At 44.8% G+C, this 19,490-nt stretch overlaps 1 protein-coding gene across 12 annotated transcripts; it reads left to right on the top strand.

Annotated features, from left to right (window-relative positions):
- The first annotated feature begins 4,362 nt into the window (after positions 1-4,362).
- On the top strand, positions 4,363-11,896 carry LOC136512700 (uncharacterized). 12 transcript variants are annotated; one of them, XM_066506676.1, is made up of 6 exons: positions 4,369-4,698; positions 4,897-5,185; positions 5,259-5,595; positions 5,972-6,059; positions 6,661-6,761; positions 11,365-11,896. In XM_066506676.1, exons 3-6 carry the CDS (start codon positions 5,438-5,440, stop codon positions 11,576-11,578), a joined length of 561 nt encoding a protein of 186 aa, XP_066362773.1. In that variant the 5' UTR covers positions 4,369-4,698; positions 4,897-5,185; positions 5,259-5,437; the 3' UTR covers positions 11,579-11,896. The 12 variants fall into 12 exon arrangements, 3 of the variants coding, with proteins under 3 accessions (XP_066362775.1, XP_066362774.1, XP_066362773.1); XM_066506678.1 differs by lacking the exons at positions 4,897-5,185; positions 5,259-5,595 and having other exon boundaries at positions 4,363-4,698; positions 6,664-6,761; XM_066506677.1 differs by lacking the exons at positions 4,897-5,185; positions 5,259-5,595 and having other exon boundaries at positions 4,366-4,698.
- Positions 11,897-19,490: the final 7,594 nt, after the last annotated feature.

Raw genomic sequence — 19,490 nt, 5'->3', positions numbered from 1 at the left:
GGCTGGGACTCTGGTTGTCCGGTCAACGACCACACTTAGGGTGCGTCTCTCCGGTTTCCTCGATGGTCCGGTTGGAGCCCGTGTCGTCTCCTCTCACTGCCGCTCGATGGACGTCATCATCATGCCAGGCCTGACACCGGTTGTTGATGATGCTACGAGCATCTTGGTTTGGCCCAAGATGTTCGTGCACATGCGGTCGGTGTGGAGCGGGTGCCGGGTCAGGCTTTGGCGTAGCTACGCCCTCCTATGCCGTGCTCAGTGGCTATAGCGGTGAGCAGATGGAACGATTCATCTGGTGCGTCCCCACTCCCCTGGTGGGGAGAGAGGCCATGAGTCGGTGTCATGATGCGAAGCTCTCCGCTTGTTGAATGGCGATGGTTTCCACTAGTGCCCAGAGGTTTTGGTGGATCGCCTATTCCTAGGGGTTGTCTGGCTCGAGAAGGCCACGCAGAAGCATCGCCGCTGCGGCGATGTTTTGGCCAGCCCGAGCGAACTGTGGGGGATTATTCCCCCCGTCCATGATGTTGCGCTGGACCTGGCAGGCACGACCCCGGACGCCGCTCGCCGGGTTACATGCACGGGGCGCATCATGGCGGCTCGCTGTGCGCATAGGCACATGCGAGGGCATCCACATGAGGTACGGAGGGGTGTGGGTCTAAAGAGACTCCACTACCATCGGCGGCTGTCCTGGGGCGTCTGCCATAGCGCACTCCCAGTATAGAGGGTGGTTGGGTGCCACGACGTCGTCGATGCTAGAGCTGTTGCTCTCAACATCGTCATCCAGGAGGTCGTGAAAAGAGGCGGGAGCGTAGCTCGCTATCCCCACGAATTCAGATGTGAGAGGGGGTGGCGCCAGCATCCTTCGGAGCCCTCGGGCGTATGCATCCGTGGGGGACGCGAGGCCATAGGGGAACCGGTTGCATGGTGGTCATGGCAGGGACAACAGGGTCCCTTCGGAGAATCGGCAAAAGACAGTAAATAGCGAGTAAATAACAAAGCGTACATTACTCATAGTGGGGTTTGAGCAGAGCGTTTGCTCGGAACAAAGCGCAGGCGCCTTGCCGTTGAAGTCGTCAGGTGTCCTAGGGCTGATGGAGGACGCGCTTCCTTCGATGGGCGCCGGAATAAGTGCCTCCTCACTAAGGTGAAGCACGCCGAGCCGGTAGGGGGAGCCTTACCATGTTTGTCTAGTAAGGGAGTTGATGGCGCCCACATACTGTAGGGCAAATGTCAGCGCCCACAACACTGCTTGGGTTCTAACATGCCTAAAAGGTTGCAGGGCACCCTTCTGACATGTCCTGTCGGTACTGTCCTACAGGTGTACACGGTATAGTCCTTGGTTTTGCGGTTGACTTGAGCGCCCTGCTTTACTTGCTCCGCCTGTTTCCTAGTCCTCACCGAGCAGGCGTCCCCGGTTGGTTGGTCCTAGTCTTCTTTGACTGCGCCAGTCGGGGAAGAGCTATAAACAGAAGTTTGGTGTATCCCTAGTCGGAGAAGCGGGTCGGAGTCAGAAGCGAGGCCTTCCGGTCGGAGAGGTGGCCTAGAGTCGGAAGCGAGCGTTGTTCCTCCTCGGCTAGGCCTTCCGATCGGAGAGGCAGGCCAGAGTCGGAAGCGAGCGCTGTTCCTCCTTGGCTAGGCCTTCCGATCAGAGAGGCGGGCTAGAGTCGGAAGCGAGCACTGTTCCTTCTGGGCCAGGCCTTCTGGTTGGAGAGGTGAGCCAGAGTCGGAAGCGAGGCCTTCCGGTCGGAGAGGCGGGCTAGAGTCAGAAGCGGGTGGCGTTCCTCTCTGGCTAGGCCTCTCAGTCGGAGATTTGGATCGCCCTTCTGGCCCGTCGTTAGGTTTTTGGGCCGGCCCAGGAGTTGCGCGTTGTTTGCAATATCGTCTGCTTGGGCCGAGCTTTTGCTGGGAAACAGGTCCATGAGGGACTCCGGGTTTATGAACCCGACACAATTGTTTTACAAATCACTATACAACATAGACGACCATACATATCTGTACACCTACTCCTATTAACACCTCACCCCTTATGTGCAATTACCACTCCTATGAACGCACGCGCGCACACCTTATGTAGAGATTGACGAAGTTACTACAGGTGCCTCACTTGTGGGGGGTCTGCGACGGTGTCATGGAATTGTGGGTGGGTGCCTATTTTGTCAAAGGCTTTACAATTTCTTTCAGCCCTTTAGTTGGAATTGGGAAGTGACACAAAAAAGAGGCGGAACCTAGGTGCATTTGGTAGGTATCCAAATGACCCCTAATTAGAGTTGAAGCTGGATCGCACAACCTTTCTATTTATTTCTTCATGTTCGGTTTAGCATTATTCCTTTGCACATGAATTGTGCTCTAGCATGCAAAAAGTTATCATTTGTGATACATCATGTGTTCAACTTTATGAATTACTGTACAACACAGACGCTCATACATATATGTACACCCACTCCTGTAAACGTGCGTGCACGCACACACACATTACCCCTTATGAGCATCTACCATTCCTATGAACTCACGCACACACACCTTACCTGAAGATTGACAAAGTTACCATGGGCGCCTCGCTTGCGAGCATTCTTTCTGATGTAGACAATGCTCGATCTTCCAATAGGTAAGACAACGGCTACATATATGCAGCGCTGGGTAGCTTGGGCGACAAAGAGCGCCCAGCCCAACTACAGCTACAAGGCCCAATGGGGCTGTACGGTTAATTCTAACAAAGGGACTCTTACAGTACAAGTTTTGGTTGAATATCTTTAGGTTTGAGACTTGGTGGATGGTACAGTTTTGCAACAAGATGTGCCTACACTACGCTAGATTATTGCTGTAGGAACGGAGGTATTTTTTACTGTAGGGGCGGTTGGGGTTGGGGACGCCCCTACAGTGGGCGTCCTCGGGCCCCAGCAGCCCAGCCGCCCCTACAGATGGTACTGTAGGGGCGGCTGGTAACCTGAGTTGCCCCTACAGTTGGGGTTGATCTGTAGGGGCGGCTCAATCACCAGCCGCCCCTGCAGTGCCCATTTGTCTTTTTTAAAATTTTAAATTTTGAAAGGTTCAAATTGACTCAAATGACAAGATGACCAAAATAAAAGTTATAGATATTGATGAGTTGAACAACTTTTGTATTCATCACTTTTGCATCTGAAATCATTTAGGGTTTTAAAATTTGAGTTGAACTTGTCAAAATTCAAATTTTAAATTTTAAAATGTGTAAAACATTGTCACATCCAAGTTTGATCAAACTTAAATGCTGAAGCATGATTTTAAAAATTTTTAGGAAAAAAACCATCATATTTAGAGTTAGTATGAGGGAGAACAACTAGTTACAAAGTTTACCCACAGATTAAAAAGAAAAATCACACTGTTCTAGATGATCGTTACATGATCATAGTGAACAGTGTGATTTCTTTTTTTAATCTGTGGATCAACTTTGTAACTAGTTTTTCTTCCTCATACTAACTCCAAATCTGATGATTTTTTTTCTAAAATTTTCTAAAATCATTCTCTATCAATTTATTTTGTTGGTTTTGTCAATATATACATATGACAAGTTTGAGCAATTTAAATTTTGAATTTAAAAAAAATGTAATTTCAGACAAGATTTTGGTACCCCAAATGATTTCAGCTGAAAAAGTGATAAATACCAAAGTTGAATAACTCATCAAGATCTACAACTTTTGTATTGGTCATTTTTTCATATGACAAAGTGGTAATGACATTGTTCACAAATGTGACACATCTCTCGTAAGGTTTTATAAACTATAAGAGACATGTGTAAGATTAGTGAACAATGTGTGCTAAGAATTTATCAAATGAAGAAATGACTAAAATAAAAGTTGTAGATATTCATGAGTTGAACAACTTTGGTATTCATCACTTTTTATGTTGAAATCAATTTGAGTCTCAAATTTTGGTTCCAACTTGTCGTTTTTCAAAATTTCAAATTTGAAAGGTTCAAATTTTATCAAATAAAGAAATGACCAAAATAAAAGTTGTAGATATTAATGAGTTGAACAACTTTGGTATTCATCACTGTTTATGTTGAAATCACTTTGGGTCTCAAATTTTGGTTCGAACTTATCATTTTTTAAGATTTCAAATTTAAAAGGTTCAAATTTTGTCAAATGACAAGATGACCAAAATAAAAGTTGTAGATCTTCATGACCTCTGCAACTTTGATGTTTATCAAATTTTCATTTGAGATCATTTGGTGTCTAAAAATTATTTTAGTAGTTTTGATTTTAATTTTCTACCCTACGCTCTTAAAGCCGTATACCAACACCCCTCTCACATTTCACTATAGATAAACAGTACCTCCACCACTACCGTCCAATCCGCATCCTACCGTCCCGCATCGTCCACGCGTCTAGACTTCTGGAATCACCGGCTCCCTCTTCCTCTCCGCTCTCAGGCCCGAGCGTCTCGCCCATCGCCCCTCTTCCTCCCCCGACATCGCCGCCCCTCCCTCTCACTTTCCCTCTCCTCCACAGCGCCGCCCCTCCCTCTCCCTCACAGCGGCGGCGCCTCTCCCTCTCCCCCACAGCGGCGGCGGCTCCGAAGCCCGAGCGTCCCTCCCTCCACCTCTTCCCCACAAATGGCATGCAGAGCGCGGTGCTCCTCACCCACAGCGGCGGCGGCGGCTAACCGGAGGAGCGGGGGACCCGGATCCGCCGCGCGCGAGCCTTCTGGCACGACGCGATCCAGGTAATTCTCTCTCTCTCTCTCTCTCTCTCTCTCTCTCTCTCTCCTTCGTCTCCACGTTCTGAGGTCGCCTGCAAACCCTAGCGGCGCAGCCCAGGTTCCGGCGTGTCTAGACCTCTCTCCCTCCTCTGTGTCCATTTTTAACAATTGCTCACACTGTACTGCGATATTTGCCTCTGAACATTTTTGTTGTTGTTGCAGGTACCCAATTGCGTTGGTCCACAGACGCGTTCAACAACAAAGTCCAGTTCTGATTTCTTTGATTGCCTAATTAATGCGATGATCTACGAGGAGTCACAACTAAGTAGGTGATTTCCCCCCAAATAATTGAATTGGTTTGCTATTTTAGGTTTCCAGTATTCATGACTTCGGTTGTATATTCTGCTTACATTTGTTGGTGTGCCTGAACAGGAGCGTTTATTTGTTTTTGTGCCCTCTGAACCAGTGTATACCAATCTTTCTTGGTTTGGTAATTTTAGCTGGATTTTAGGTATTTTATATTGTGGTTTCCTCTTGAAACTTATCCATACGGAAAATGCCTGAACAACTGCTGCTTTGCACAGGGGTCCACTCAGGTTTGTGCTGATTAGTAACTGGAATGGAGATTTAACCATGTTTAAATTTTGAGTATTACCGTTTGCCCATACTCCCGGTTAAGACAAATGGATAACACTAACAAAATCAAGGTAGACATAAATTTACATGCTCTCTCTCAGTTCTGTTAGATCTGCATATTTCATATATGAACCTTTGTAATTGCATTGAAACTGAAGAAATGGCCCTGATACTATATATACACTCGCATAATCATGTGAACATCCAGTGTTTGCCTACAAGGACCGTACATGTTTGTCTGAATCTGTACCTACCAGAGACCAAGCATGGCAACCAAACAGAAAGGTAACAATGGTGCCATGGCATTCATGTTGTTGCAGTATATGCTGCCCGTCGGTTCTTTAGTACTGTGATTGCAATAGATTTTACTGTGAACCAGAATCAGGGAGTATGCAATGCTAATCAGTACACACGCTGTTAAGTAATAACACACAAGTATACACAATTCTTTTTGATCTGTGGTTACAATTCTTATTAACTTTTAAAGCTATGCACTTGCTGACTGTCAGTTCTCTTTGCTCGATCCAATTCTCATTTATAGAAAGTTTCTAAAATGCTTGTAGGGAAAAAGTACCAAGAATACAATTTTCATTTCTGCGTTGAAGACCAAAGTTTACAGACCTGATGCAGTGATCAATATGATAATTGACATATTTGTTAGGGAAATCTTACAAAGTGGGACTGGTGGCTTCAATGGCATGGATGTCAGCTTCCTTATATGTGGAATTCTTTTACCAACTGTTTCAAAGGTAAATCTGTACTCCATGATTTTTTCCCCTAATCAGCCTAATTGGCTGCACCTTCGTTATTGATTTTAAAACATATACCAAGCAGACTTAGATCAGTATACACTTTTTAGCTGGGAAAGAAATTTCTACGTACGTATTTTCATTTTTTAATGATCTACCTCTCATATCCATGTGTTGGCATAGCAATGCACTTTCAAAATTAGAACTTGAGTCTTTACTGTTTTGGAAGTGCCCTTTCAACCAGTTGTAGTTGCACTTCACCATTTGGGTTATTTTCTAAAGATGTGCAACTTTCTTCAGTTATCCAAGTGGTCTGTCCTGTCTGAACTGATAGCAATTTTTGTCCACCCCAAGTGACAAGGCCCACATAGCCCAAGTGAAAATAATAAACCAGATGATGTGTCTTTTTTCTTTATGCATTCTATCAGATAGATCTGTAATTCTTATGTGACATGACAGATAGCACTCGCTTACATTATTCTCAACATTACATTACAGTTAACTATGATTTCTCTATTGCCCAAAGGAACAGGTATACAGTTCCTTGGTCTAACTTTCAGAGGGGATCAAATTGTTTAATTCTACATTTGAATTATTTCAGCAGGTGGATTCGCTGCAAAAGCTGACTACCACAAGCTTGGCGATGTTTCGGTACAACACTTACTATGCCTTCGAGCAATGTGATGATACAAAACAACCAAGGTTAGTACCCTGCCCTGCTCATGCGTTAATCAGCCTCACAGTGCAGTATCAGCTACTTCGTTACTGCTAATTGCAGATTCAAAGATTAAAAATTAAAGAACCTTGATGTCTTCTGTACAACAAAAATATGAATTGGCAGTAACCTCACAGTACAGTAGTTGTGACTGCATCAAATGTACTGAATTTTCAGTATTGGCTAGAGCAAATGTCTGAACTTTATTACTCTAGTTGTATTTACTTGCTGTGATTTTGTGAAACCAGTGTCAAAATGTTTAGTGTGAATTGGTGTACTTCCTGGAAATGCTTAAATATATGTCAGAGTTGAGAAAAGATTGTTGTTACTTGATTTGAATTATATATATATATATATGTGGTCAGATTTGAATTTGAATTATTTATTTTTTTTTCTGGAAAATCCACTGTAGGGGCGGTTCTTGATTGAACCGCCCTTACAAATACACACAGCAGGGGCGGCTGGTGATACAGCCGCCCTTACAGAAGTCCACTACAGGGGCGGCTGATATTACCAGCCACCCCTACAGAGGGCACTGTAGGGGCGGCTGAAAACACCAGCCGCCCCTACAGAGGTCACTGTAGGGGTGGCTGAAAACACCAGCCGCCCCTACAGAGGGCACTGCAGGGGCGGTCAGGAAACCGGCCCTACAGAGGCACCCTCTGTAGGAACACCCTGGGAAGGGCGGCTGGCGCAGCCGCCCCTACAGAGGCTTTAGAGCCGCCCCTACAGTTAAATTCTGTAGTAGTGCTAGCCAGTTTAAGTGGAAGTTGACTCCGTCGGCCTCCTATAGCAGCAAATCCGCTTATTCAGCCTTCTTTGTTGGAACAATCAAGTTCAGTCTATGGAGAAGAATTTGGACAACTTGAGCCCCTCTGTGATGCAAATTTTTCATTTGGTTGGTCGTTCAGAACCGGTTTTGGATGGCTGACCACCTAGCCAAACGGGGCTTGCCTCACCCCGAGGTCTGTCCACTTTGTGATCAGGGTGAGGAAACAATCAATCACCTTCTAGTTGGGTGTGTTTTGCTCGCCAAGTATGGGCATCCATATTTCAGCTCTTGGGCATAGTGCAGTTAGCACCTGATCCTTCTGTAAGTCTGATGTGTGTACGTGTAGAGAACACACGACTGCAACCATCGAATTGACCCGACGCAATGAGAGGAAACCAATGTTTAAATCTCTCAAGGCACCCTATCAGCATTCTGACTTGACTCAACACTATCTAGGAATTGAATACCAATCTACGAAGGAAGCTTGTAAGGATAATCAGCTCACACCATGACAACCAAGGCTCTGAATACCAAATGATGTGAGAACGTGTAGAGAACACACGACTGCAACTTGTATGGCCCAATCTTCATGGTGGAGCATAAGTAAACTTGATAACTATCGTTGCATGACCTGATGGAGAGGTAGCGCACCACGAGATCTTGCACCCGCGATGAACTGCCGAGACATCCGCCCTTCCATGCGCCGACAAAACCAGTCCACGCAATCACGCCATATAGACATGAAGGCACGAACTGGGTGAACCGAAGTTCGGTGTTCTACAACCCCCTCAGGAGTCGAAAGAACGAATGTTGCAAAGCACTCATGCCTTACCAAAGATTCCAAATATTCTCTCCATGAGAGGAGAAACACACACACAAGGTGGCTGTATTTTAACCAAAAGAGACTCTTACATAGAAGGATTACATGGGTATTTATACAATGATGAAAAGTATGCGAAAAGTTGACACTTAATCTGGGTGCTAACCACCATTCCAAGGGTCCTCTTTACTTTTGGCTAACTGAAGTGGGAACTCAAGCAATCTCTTCAATTCTCGCGCAGGTGCTGGGCTGCATGTGCACCTTCCACTAAAACGATCATAACTCTTAGCTCGGAAGTCCAAAAGATGCACCGTTTGTTGCGTTGGAAACTACACTTCAATGTCTTTCTGTTGATATGGAATAAGGATGCAGAAACGTGGCCCAGTTTTGCATGTATAGCTATAACAAACTGTTGAATCATAGTTGAGGTTGAGTTATCCTTGTCCACGTCAAAGTCGATTCTCTGGTTGGAGGAGGAAAGTAATTAGAATTGTACCAAAAGAAGCGCGTAAAGACCTCAATTCCTTAATAATCTTGGTGGTGTAGGAGGTCTGGAAACACCAAAATGATTGTGTGTTCGAGAAGTTAAGGCCAAGTCTTCAGGCTGTGCTTTGGACAGTGAGTGTGGAAGGCGGCCTTTGGTGTTCTGCAGGAGCTTCGAAGCTCCAAGAGCTCCTTGCCTAGGTTGATGACCCTTGGTTCTTAGGCCTTGTGGTCACTGGTCGTGTTTTTTCTTGTAGGGCCTGTTCGCTTGAACTTATCAGCCGGCTTATCAACTAGAATCTACAGTATTTTTCTCTCACAACAAAACAGCTTCAGCCGGCTTATTAGCTGGCTTTAATACCAGCCGAACTGGCACGATTTTAGCCTTTTCCCTAGGGTGTGGTGTGTGTTCGCTTCTGTACTTGGGTTTGGGTCTTTCTGGACTCGTGTACTATCTTTTTCTATCTTCATAAAACGACGCGCAAGTCATGCGTAGTTTGAGAAAAAAACATTTATAAGTGAATTACATTACTAACTACCAGAAAAAAATTAACATGGATTGTCCTTTGCATGACAACATGTAAAATGGATGATTTTGGGCCTGTTTGGCACAGCTCTGAATTTTGACTGAAACTGGCTGAGAAAACACTGTTTTGGCTGAATTGTTGTGAGAGAAACACTGAAAAAACAAGCCAAACAAGCCGGCTTGTGGGTAAGCCAAACGGGACCAGCTTCATGAGCTGTTATTTTTTTTTTGCCAAACACTTATTTCCAAAACAGCTTTATGGGTCAAGTTGTTTTTCTCCTCCTCTCACAAAGATATGAGTGAGAAGAAAGCAGCTTATCCCAGCTTCATGTCCCATATTATAGTTATTTTATTCATTGTTCCACCATGTGAAGCTGTTTTTGCCAAACACTCCAAAACAACTCAGCTTAAAAAAAATTGCTCACAAAGCTATTTTGCAAAAAAAAAAAAACAGCTTATACGGTGAAGCTGACCTGTGCCAGACCAAGCCTTTGTAGATCAATAAGAAATGCCACGTGGAAATAGATATTATTTAATATAATGAAATTAAATTGGTAAGGGACCAAATAGCGGCGGATCCAGCTTTTAGACAAGACTAGGGCCTCTAAGAAGCTAAGAATATTGTCGGATACACATGATAAGATGAAAATAAATACCTAGTGTCTAGTGATGTGATACATTCGCATCTTCCATATCATCGTCAAGCTCTGCATATGAATACGATCAAAATATAAATGAAAAGATCATAAAAACATTAATTATTGAAATATGATTGCAACTTCCTTGACCTCTTCATTGTGGAGATTCCATAAATCTATCATCCACATTTCTAACTTCAAATCAATCCAATTAAAATATTGAATCCGAAAAGAAATTCAGTACAGGAACTAACCAGAGGGCAGGGCCGCAGGAGCCTGGAGGACTGCTGGAGGGCAGGGGCCGCCCGCGCCGGGCTCGGGCTAGCTTGAGCTGGAGCCTGGAGGGCAGGGGCGGCCGGCACGACACTCTGCGGGGGTGTGCGCCCTGCGCCTGTGGGATGATGGGGCCAGGACGGGATGGGCGCCTGGGCGGCGCCGCGGTGGGAGGGCTTGGTGCGCCGCGGGATGGCGTGCGGCGCAACGCTGGCCATCAGTTGGGTGGCGCCGGCAGGCGGCTGGCAGGCTCCTCGTCCTTGCGACCTCGCCTCCTCCTGTGCGGCGGTGCGGGTGTGGCCGCACGCTCGTGCGAGGGACGGAGGGAGACGGACAGTAGCAGAGTCAGAGGGTTAGGTTCGCTGTTGCCTTGGCCTTCGTTATTGGGCTGAAACTACATGGGGTATGTGGTGATAATGGCCCAACGACTAGGGCCTGGGCCCTAGAGGCCTGGGCCGCAGATCCGCCCCTAGGACCAAAGGAATATTACACAACCAAACAGATTCTATATTCTTCTAGGATCATAATCTTTGTAGAAAAATGAATCTTGCCTGCAATGCCAATTAGAAAAATATGGAGATACCACATAACAAAGGTAGTAAACTTAACTTGGAATTTCGATGTAACTGGTACCCTTTGCTGCAATAAAGAACAGATTTCTACAACGAAGGGAAGGGGCGCTGATACGCGTAACCTTACCTGATGCAAGGTGGAGGCCAGTGTCAGCACTGCAGAGGAATCAATGTTTGAAATACCTATAGAAAGAAATGTGATGGAATTCTGCAGAAACAATTTGTACAAAATAAAGTCAGGAATTATCCAATGAAACACCTACGGGGACTAAAAACAGTCGAACGGATGCCAAACTTAATAGTTGAGGATGTTAGAGATATATGTGTGTGTTTGTATATTCCCATATCTATAAAGGCTTTTATGCATATTGTACATGTACACACGATATTGGGGTTCAGCCCCTTCCACTGAATACAAGGCTCAATTCATTCTATCATGGTATCCAGAGCTTACTTGAGGATTTCGGTGTTTCACTTTCTGTGCCCACTCATCTTTTGTATACCAGTGCTATCAACATAGCTCGTGATCCTATGAAGCATGAGCTCACAAAGCACATTGAAGTTGATGCATATTACACTCGGGCTCAGGTACAGGATGATGTCATTGCTCTTCGCTATGTGCCCTCCGAGCTCCAGGTGGCTAACTTCTTCACCACGGCGCAGACACGAGCTCAACATAGGTTCTTCCTCTCCAAACTCAGTTTTCACGATCCACCCTGAGTTTGAGGAGGCGTTAGAGATATATGTGTGTGTTTGTATATTCTCATATCTATAAGGGCTTTTATGCATATTGTACATATACATATGATATTGGGGTTCAGCCCCTTCTACTGAATACAGAGCTCAATTCATTCTAACAGAGGAGATCAAACCTGTTATTTAAGAGATATGCTCCGGTACTCCTCCCTTTAAAAGTTGCACGGATCTCAAAGCAAACTAATTGTAGTTATTTTCTTAATTATTTTCTGTTTAGGTCACGCTTGGACCCAGCCCATCCAATCCAGCCCTGAGTTCAGCCCACCTACATTCCGTTCTGCCCCTTTCGTGATGGTCCACCGTTTATTCCTCAAGGAAGGAGACGGCGTGGCCATGGAAACCATTCCGGAGAAGCGGCGATCGACCAGCAGACCGAGCAATGGCGGCATGCCAGCACCTCCACTCCTCTCCTCCCCTGATCGTGTTTCGTCGTGTGCTGGCAGAGCTGGCAATAATGACGTCTGGCACCGTCGTTCGATTTGGCGTAGGTCCGCAGTACCTCCATCGTCGACGTCCTCATTGTGGGTACCGTTCTCGACGGACGGCGCGTGAGGACGACGACTACTCCATGCATGATTAAAGCTATTGGGCAGGTGCTATAGCAAACTGATGGGTGCGTACATGCAACACTGATCATCCGTGTACCTGCCATCGTCCTCAAGCGCCGCCCATCGAGAACGGCACCCCCGTCGTCCGTCGAGGACGTCGATGGAGGCACGGACCTCCTCACGCCAAATCGAACGGCGCCGCCAGACTTCCTTGCCAGCTACCAGCACACGATGAAACGAGATCCTTGGAGGAGGGAAGTGGAGGTATCAGCATGCCGTCGTTCGCTTAGTCCGTCCGTTGCCGCTGCTCCGGAATAGTCGCTGCAGCGGTGTCTCCTTCGGCGAACAGATAGTCAGTACATGACTTTACTTTTGGAGGTGGGCTGGACGGGACGGGCTAGGTCAAAGCGTGACCCAAAGACAAAAAAATTAATTAGTTTAATTGTTTTGCTTGGAGATGTGTGCATCTTTTATGAGGAGTCTTGGAGGAGAAGCCTTATTTTAAACAGAAAATTGAATCTGTTATTTTTTTTCAATGAATAGGAGATTAAACCTACAAATAGATCCATAGCATTTATAGACAATTCTATGGTAGTACTAAACTATTTTAGAAACGTCAGAAACCATGCAACTTCTTGATCATTTGTGGAGCTCTAGAAATATTAGATAAAATTCAGCATCTTCTATAGTGAAGTACTTTTGTCGAAAAACAGAGATACCTACCCAACTTGAAGAGATCTTTTTTTTATTATTATTTTTACAATAGAACTAAGACTAAGAGAAACACCGTACTGGTCTATATTTCAACTTCCTGTATACGGAGTACATACCTTTTGGCTTTTGAGATCACCTGACCACCCAGCAAGAATTCAACTGATCTGAAACGATGATCTGACGGTGCGCGGCTTCGGAGAGGTGGAGCCGTGGAGGGCATGCATTCTGCAGGAACGAAGATGTGTGTGGGTGGAAGGAGGGACTGCAGGGACTTCAGACTTGAGTTCTGCCACCACGGCGTACGTGCAGGAAGATGCAAGGGTAGAACACATATGCAAGCTCAGGAGCTGTACAGTCGGCCTCTTCAATATTGATTGCACGGTGACAGTGGTGGAGGCAGTTTGCACGTAGTGGCAGCGAAGTCACATGTACGGACGCCATTTTGTACCATGGATGACATTTCCTAGAAGGAATCGATTCATGTTGCCAGGATGGCAGTTGCGGTAGATGGCACTCCATCTTTACTGTATCATAGTATAGTATATTAATGCTGCCTCTTTGTATGAACGGTAGAGATTATACTAGTTGATGAGAGCGAACGGACAATACTAACTAAGATGATGTGGCTCAACGTGCACTAGTAGAGAACAGACCTTTGATCCTCGGTCAAAATGGGCTCTAGTCCTGGAATTTTTTTACGCCCGGGACTAGAAATACCTTTAGTCCCGGTTGGTGGCTCCAACCGGGACTAAAGGTCCCTGCCCAACGGCTACTATGCCAGACAGAGGTGGCAGGGACCTTTAGTCCCGGTTGGAGCCACCAACCGGGACTAAAGGTATACTTTTACTCCCGGTTGGTGGCTCCAACCAGGAGTAAAGGTCTACTCCCGGGTCGTGGCTGCGCCCGGGGTTAGAAAGTTACCTTTAGTCCCGGTTGGGGCCACCAACCGGGACTAAAGGTCCTCTCTTTATATTCCGGCCGTCTCCTTCCTCCCAGAGCCCGAGCTCAGCACATTTTGAAGCTCACTGCAGTAGTGTTCTTGCTTCCTCCCTCCCTCCATTGTTCCTCCATCCATTCTTCGATTCCTCCGTCGATTTCTTCGATTTCTCCGTCGATTCTTCAGTTGTAAAGGTTACCAATCTCGTACTCTCATTTTTCACCATTGTCTTATCTCATTTTGTTCACTATATATATATGGTTCATTATTGTGGTTTTTTTTCATTTGTAAGCAATTTGAGCTTAAAATCACTTCAAGCTTGCATATTTACATCAAAGAAGGTTAAAGTAGCTAGTTGAACTTGTGGACCGTGTTCATCTCAGCGACCATGTTCTCTGCCGAGCGATAACGGACGTCAAGGAGGAGCTTTGATTCTACGAGGGAGAGCGGCAACGGTCGTGGAAGACCGTGTTCCCTTCCTCATAGAATCGGAGCTCTTCCGTGGCAAGTACGGTGCCGTCCGGTGGAGAAATGCTCGCCGAGATGATCACGTAAGCAAGTTCAACTAGTACGGATGGTTATTTATTCACATGTCCCGATATCGTCGCAGTAGTCTGTCAATCACCGTACTTTTTATTTTAACTTTTTATGAAATCAAAAACTTAGAAAATAGTTAGAAAATTATAGAAAATCCGTACTAGTTGAACTTGCGGACCGTGTTCAGCTCGGCGAGCATGTTCTCTGTCGAGCGGTAACGGACATCAAGGAGGAGTTTTGATTCTACGAGGGAGAGCGACAACGGTCGTGGCAGACCGTGTTCCCTTCCTCGTAGAATCGGAGCTCTTCCTTGACCAATACGGTGCCGTCCGGTGGAGAAATGCTCGCCGAGATGATCACGTAAGCAAGTTCAACTAGTATGGATGGTTATTTATTCACATGTCCCGATATCGTCGCAGTAGTCTGTCAATCACCGTACTTTTTATTTTAACTTTTTATGAAATGAAAAACTTAGAAAATAGTTAGAAAATTATAGAAAATCCATACTAGTTGAACTAGCGGACCGTGTTCATGTCGGCAAGCATGTTCTCTGCCGAACGGTAACGAACGTCAAGGAGGAGCTTTGATTCTACAAGGAAGAGCGGCAACGGTCGTGGAAGACCGTGTTCCCTTCCTCGTAGAATCGGAGCTCTTCCGTGGCAAGTACGGTGCCATCCGGTGGAGAAATGCTCGCCGAGATGATCACGTAAGCAAGTTCAACTAGTACGGATGGTTATTTATTCACATGTCTCGATATCGTCGCAGTAGTCTGTCAATCACCGTACTTTTTATTTTAACTTTTTATGAAATGAAAAACTTAGAAAATAGTTAGAAAATTATAGAAAATCCGTACTAGTTGAACTAGCGGACCGTGTTCATTTCGGCGAGCATGTTCTCTGCCGAGCGGTAACGGACGTCAAGGAGGAGCTTTGATTCTACGAGGGAGAGCGGCAACGGTCATGGAAGACCGTGTTCCCTTCCTCGTAGAATTGGAGCTCTTCCGTGGCCAAGTACGGTGCCGTCCGGTGGAGAAATGCTCGCCGAGATGATCACGTAAGCAAGGTCAACTAGTACGGATGGTTATTTATTCACACGTCCCGATATCGTCGCAGTAGTCTGTCAATCACCGTACCCAAACATAGTATATATATAAATATAAACGATAATCGATTGTTATGTGTGTACACTCCCATTCTTCTATTAATTTGCGGAAATATCATGTGAATTACTTACCTGCCGCAGTAAAAGACGAGAACACAATGACCATTAAAAATATCATTGTTTAGAGATATAGATAATTTTATAGTTTCTTAATTTTATTTGTTTATAAAATGAGAAATTTATAGTGTATTAAAAAATGAGTTTAGAGAGTAGATGGCAACTACTTTCGGGTCCTCGGCCTCTCATGGGTTTCCAAAGCGACTTAGGCCGGCCCCTCTCATTCCATGCGGCAAGTGTTATGATGAGACGAAGATTGTGATGGAGTACCGAGTGAAGAAGGAGGGTCCCAACAAGGATCGTATCTTCTACAAGTGTCCGGATCGCAATGTGAGTATATTGGTACGGATGATGATTATTTAAATAAAGCGCACTACATAGTTCTACAGAACTCCTCTTTGGTAGATCTGTATATTGAGACACAAGGATCTCTTACGATCCGAGTTTTCAGGGAAGACTGAAGCTTGGATTACGCGTAAGCACATGGAAACTTTCGGCGGTTGGTTGCGAAAAAAATGTCAAGGTGATGAGAGCATCCATGAGCAACTGTATTTATTGGCTATGCAACCATCATGGCATATCGTCACATACAAAGGGTACGAGATAAATGGGAACATATTCTACACAGTAGCCCAAGATAAAAGGAGTACCAACCAAAATAGTGGTGTCCGCATAGATGCCACAGACCCAAATGGGAATAAGCAGACATATTATGGACGCATAGATGAAATATGGGAACTAGAATATGCACCTACTTTGAAGATCCCATTGTTCAAGTGCCAATGGGTCAAGGTGACCGGAGGCGGGGTAACAGTAGACAACGAGTATGGAATGACAACAGTAGACCTTAGTAATATTGGGTACAAAGACGAACCATTCGTCCTTGCCAAGGATGTGAATTAGGTGTTCTATGTCAATGATATGTCCACCAAACCAAAAAGAGGGAAAAACGATAATGACTCAACTAAAGAGCCAAAACGCCACATAGTTCTTTCAGGAAAAAGAGTCATCGTGAGAATTGAGGACAGGTCGGACATGTCAGAAGATTATGAAAAGGATGACCAAATTCCGCCCTTCAAAGTGAACAAAGACCCTAGCATCTTGGTAAATGATGAAGACACTCCATGGTTACGACGCGATCATAACCAAGGGACATACGTAAAGAAGTTCACTGCTGTGCCCACTTGATGATATAGTGATTTAATGTAGTGTGTGTTTGAGATATTATGTAATAATTGTGAATTCAGATGTTTATTATGTCATGTTTCAAATTAAATCAATGTTTGATTTGGTGGGATTTCTCTCTCAAAAAGGTAAATTAGGATATTGAGTGATGAAAAATTAAAATATTAACGTTAAAATGATGTGAAAACAAATTTCCTATCCAAAACCAATAGTTTTAATAATTTTAATTAAACACTACATTTTTTCATTAACGAAATAATATATATTAGTTACATTATGTTTTATAATTGTAACATAAAATAAAAAAAGTTAGGTTATAGATTTTTCCTATGTGCAATAAAGAAAAAGAAAATCTATATTTTTAACAAAATAATTTTATGCCTTTTATTTAATTTACTATGTATTTAACAAAAACTATTGCATTTCTATTGTATTTAACAAGACTATTGCTTAAAACAGGCGGGAAACGAAACTGCAGGCCACCTTTACTCCCGGGTGGGAAGCCCACCCGGGAGTAAAGGTGGCCTGCAGTTTTGTGGCCCACCAAAAAAAATCCTTTACTCCCGGTATACCTTTACTCCCGGTTGGTAACACGCACTGGGAGTAAAGAGACCTTTACTCCTGGTTGGTAATACGCACCGGGAGTAAAGGACTTTTACTCCCGGCTGGTGGCTGGCATCGGGAGTAAATCTCCCTGATATATAACCGCCAGCGCCTGGCGCAGATCGATCCGCTCCTCTTCTTCCTCGTCGAACACTGCCGCCCTCTTCTTCCTCGCGCCGCTGTCTGTTCGTCTTAATCCATGACACCGCCGCCCTCTTCTTCCTCGCGCCGCCGTCCGTTCGTCTTCCGTGACACCGCCGCCCTCTTCTTCCTCATGCGGCCTCCACCGCGCGCGCCCATGGCCCTCCTCCGCGCGCGGCCGTGGCCCCTCCACCACGCCCGCCGAGGTGACAGTTTGTCTCTCTATAGCTACGTACATTCTCAGATGGTGGATCGAGTATTATGTTTGGAAACATCACTAGCTAATGATCGTATGTTGATATGGGCAACAATCTTATTTGTTCTGGTTCAATTATTCATAGTTGTTTCGATGAACACTATTGGGACTGGAATTTTCCTAGCGGTTCGAAACTGTCAAGGAATGAATGAAATAAGCAAAACTATCAAAGTATTTTTCTGACAGCAAACCAGACAGTTTTGGCATGCGCGAAGTAGTTAAAACGTTAAAGCAAATAAAATCTGCACAAACAAAAAATGTTATATTTTGCTGTGATACCGAATATAGATGTTCTAAAGTAAATTACAAATGTCCTAGATTTTATATACGCAAATATCATATAAAAATGAAGGAAAACTTCAACGTTTCTTCATTTGTGAACTTTGAATACAGATATAATATATTAATGTTGCTAAAGTAATATGAGCATTACATATTTTTTGGGAAGACTATCTTCAAACTTTATATCATAGCATCAGAGAAGTATTGTGCCTGTAGAAGAAGAAAATAAATTCTTATCATTTTGGAAATAGTAATGGTTATATTAGCAATAAGACACATATACTTACATTTCATAATGACTTATACTTACATTATCAGCATAGAATTTTCTCATATGATGAATGACTACATGGTTCACATGGTACATAGGATCACAACATCACGCACCGACACCGCCCCGGCCCGCCTCACGTCGTCGTCGTCAGCACGCCGGCCCGCCTCACGTCGTCGTCGTCAGCACACCGGCCACGGCGCCGACATGTATATATACATCATTTGTATTCATATGCATGTATATATACGTCGTGGAGCACCGCCGCCCTCGTTCGTCCATGCGTTTCTATGTATACGGCGGAGCACCGCCGTCCTCATTCACCCATGTGTACAGACATATATACGGTGGAGTGGAGCACCGCCACTCTTGTCACACCGCCCTCTCTCGTGGCCTAGTCGATCAACATTCGTATTATCGTTATCGTTAACGCTAAACAATCACACCAGGGCGAACCGCGCTGTTGATGTCACCGACGTGGTTTGCCCTAGTCACCGACGCAATTCGCCCTCGGCCGTTTATGTATAGCCCTAATTCGCCCTAGTACCGACGCAGTTCGCCCTAGTGTGGCGAATTGCGTCCGTGATCGAGGGGCAATATTTAATAATGCATATTGTTCGTAGATTTTACGCATGTAAGCAAAGATTTGACGTACTATATATTGGTTTTGTTTTTTTGAAGCTAGATGGCCGACCCAAGAAACATGGATGAGGAGGAGTTGATGATGAATTTGATCAACACTGGCACTCAAGTTGCCGGCGATGATGGTGCTAAAAATAAAGTGCAAGAGGATGCAGATGACGGGAGTCAGTACTTAGCTCTTGAACAAAATGAGCAACAACATATTGGCCAAGTATATATTTTTTATTATTAGCTATATATATTATCATATGTCTTATGTGTGCTCATAACATTAAAAATAATGTTTATGTTTTGTAGCCCGCTGGATCGACATCAACAACTACAACGAAGAGTAAAAATGTTCGAGGTCCCAAAAAGCCATTGGAGGGCCGCTTCATCATCTCGGAGTTCAATGTGGATACAGGAGAACCGGGGGGGGCCGAATAAAATGAAATTCGTGCACCACTGTGGTTACCTTGTACGGGACCGGCTCTCGATCAGTACCCGCGAATGGAAGAAGAAGACCAATGCTCCTCATATCAGTTTTGTCTCCAATCATGACA

The sequence above is a fragment of the Miscanthus floridulus genome, chromosome 16, assembly GCF_019320115.1.
Source record: "Miscanthus floridulus cultivar M001 chromosome 16, ASM1932011v1, whole genome shotgun sequence".
Lineage (NCBI taxonomy): Eukaryota > Viridiplantae > Streptophyta > Magnoliopsida > Poales > Poaceae > Miscanthus > Miscanthus floridulus.
The sequence above is the reverse complement of the archived record's forward strand: the minus strand, read 5'-3'. Positions and strand labels throughout refer to the sequence as shown.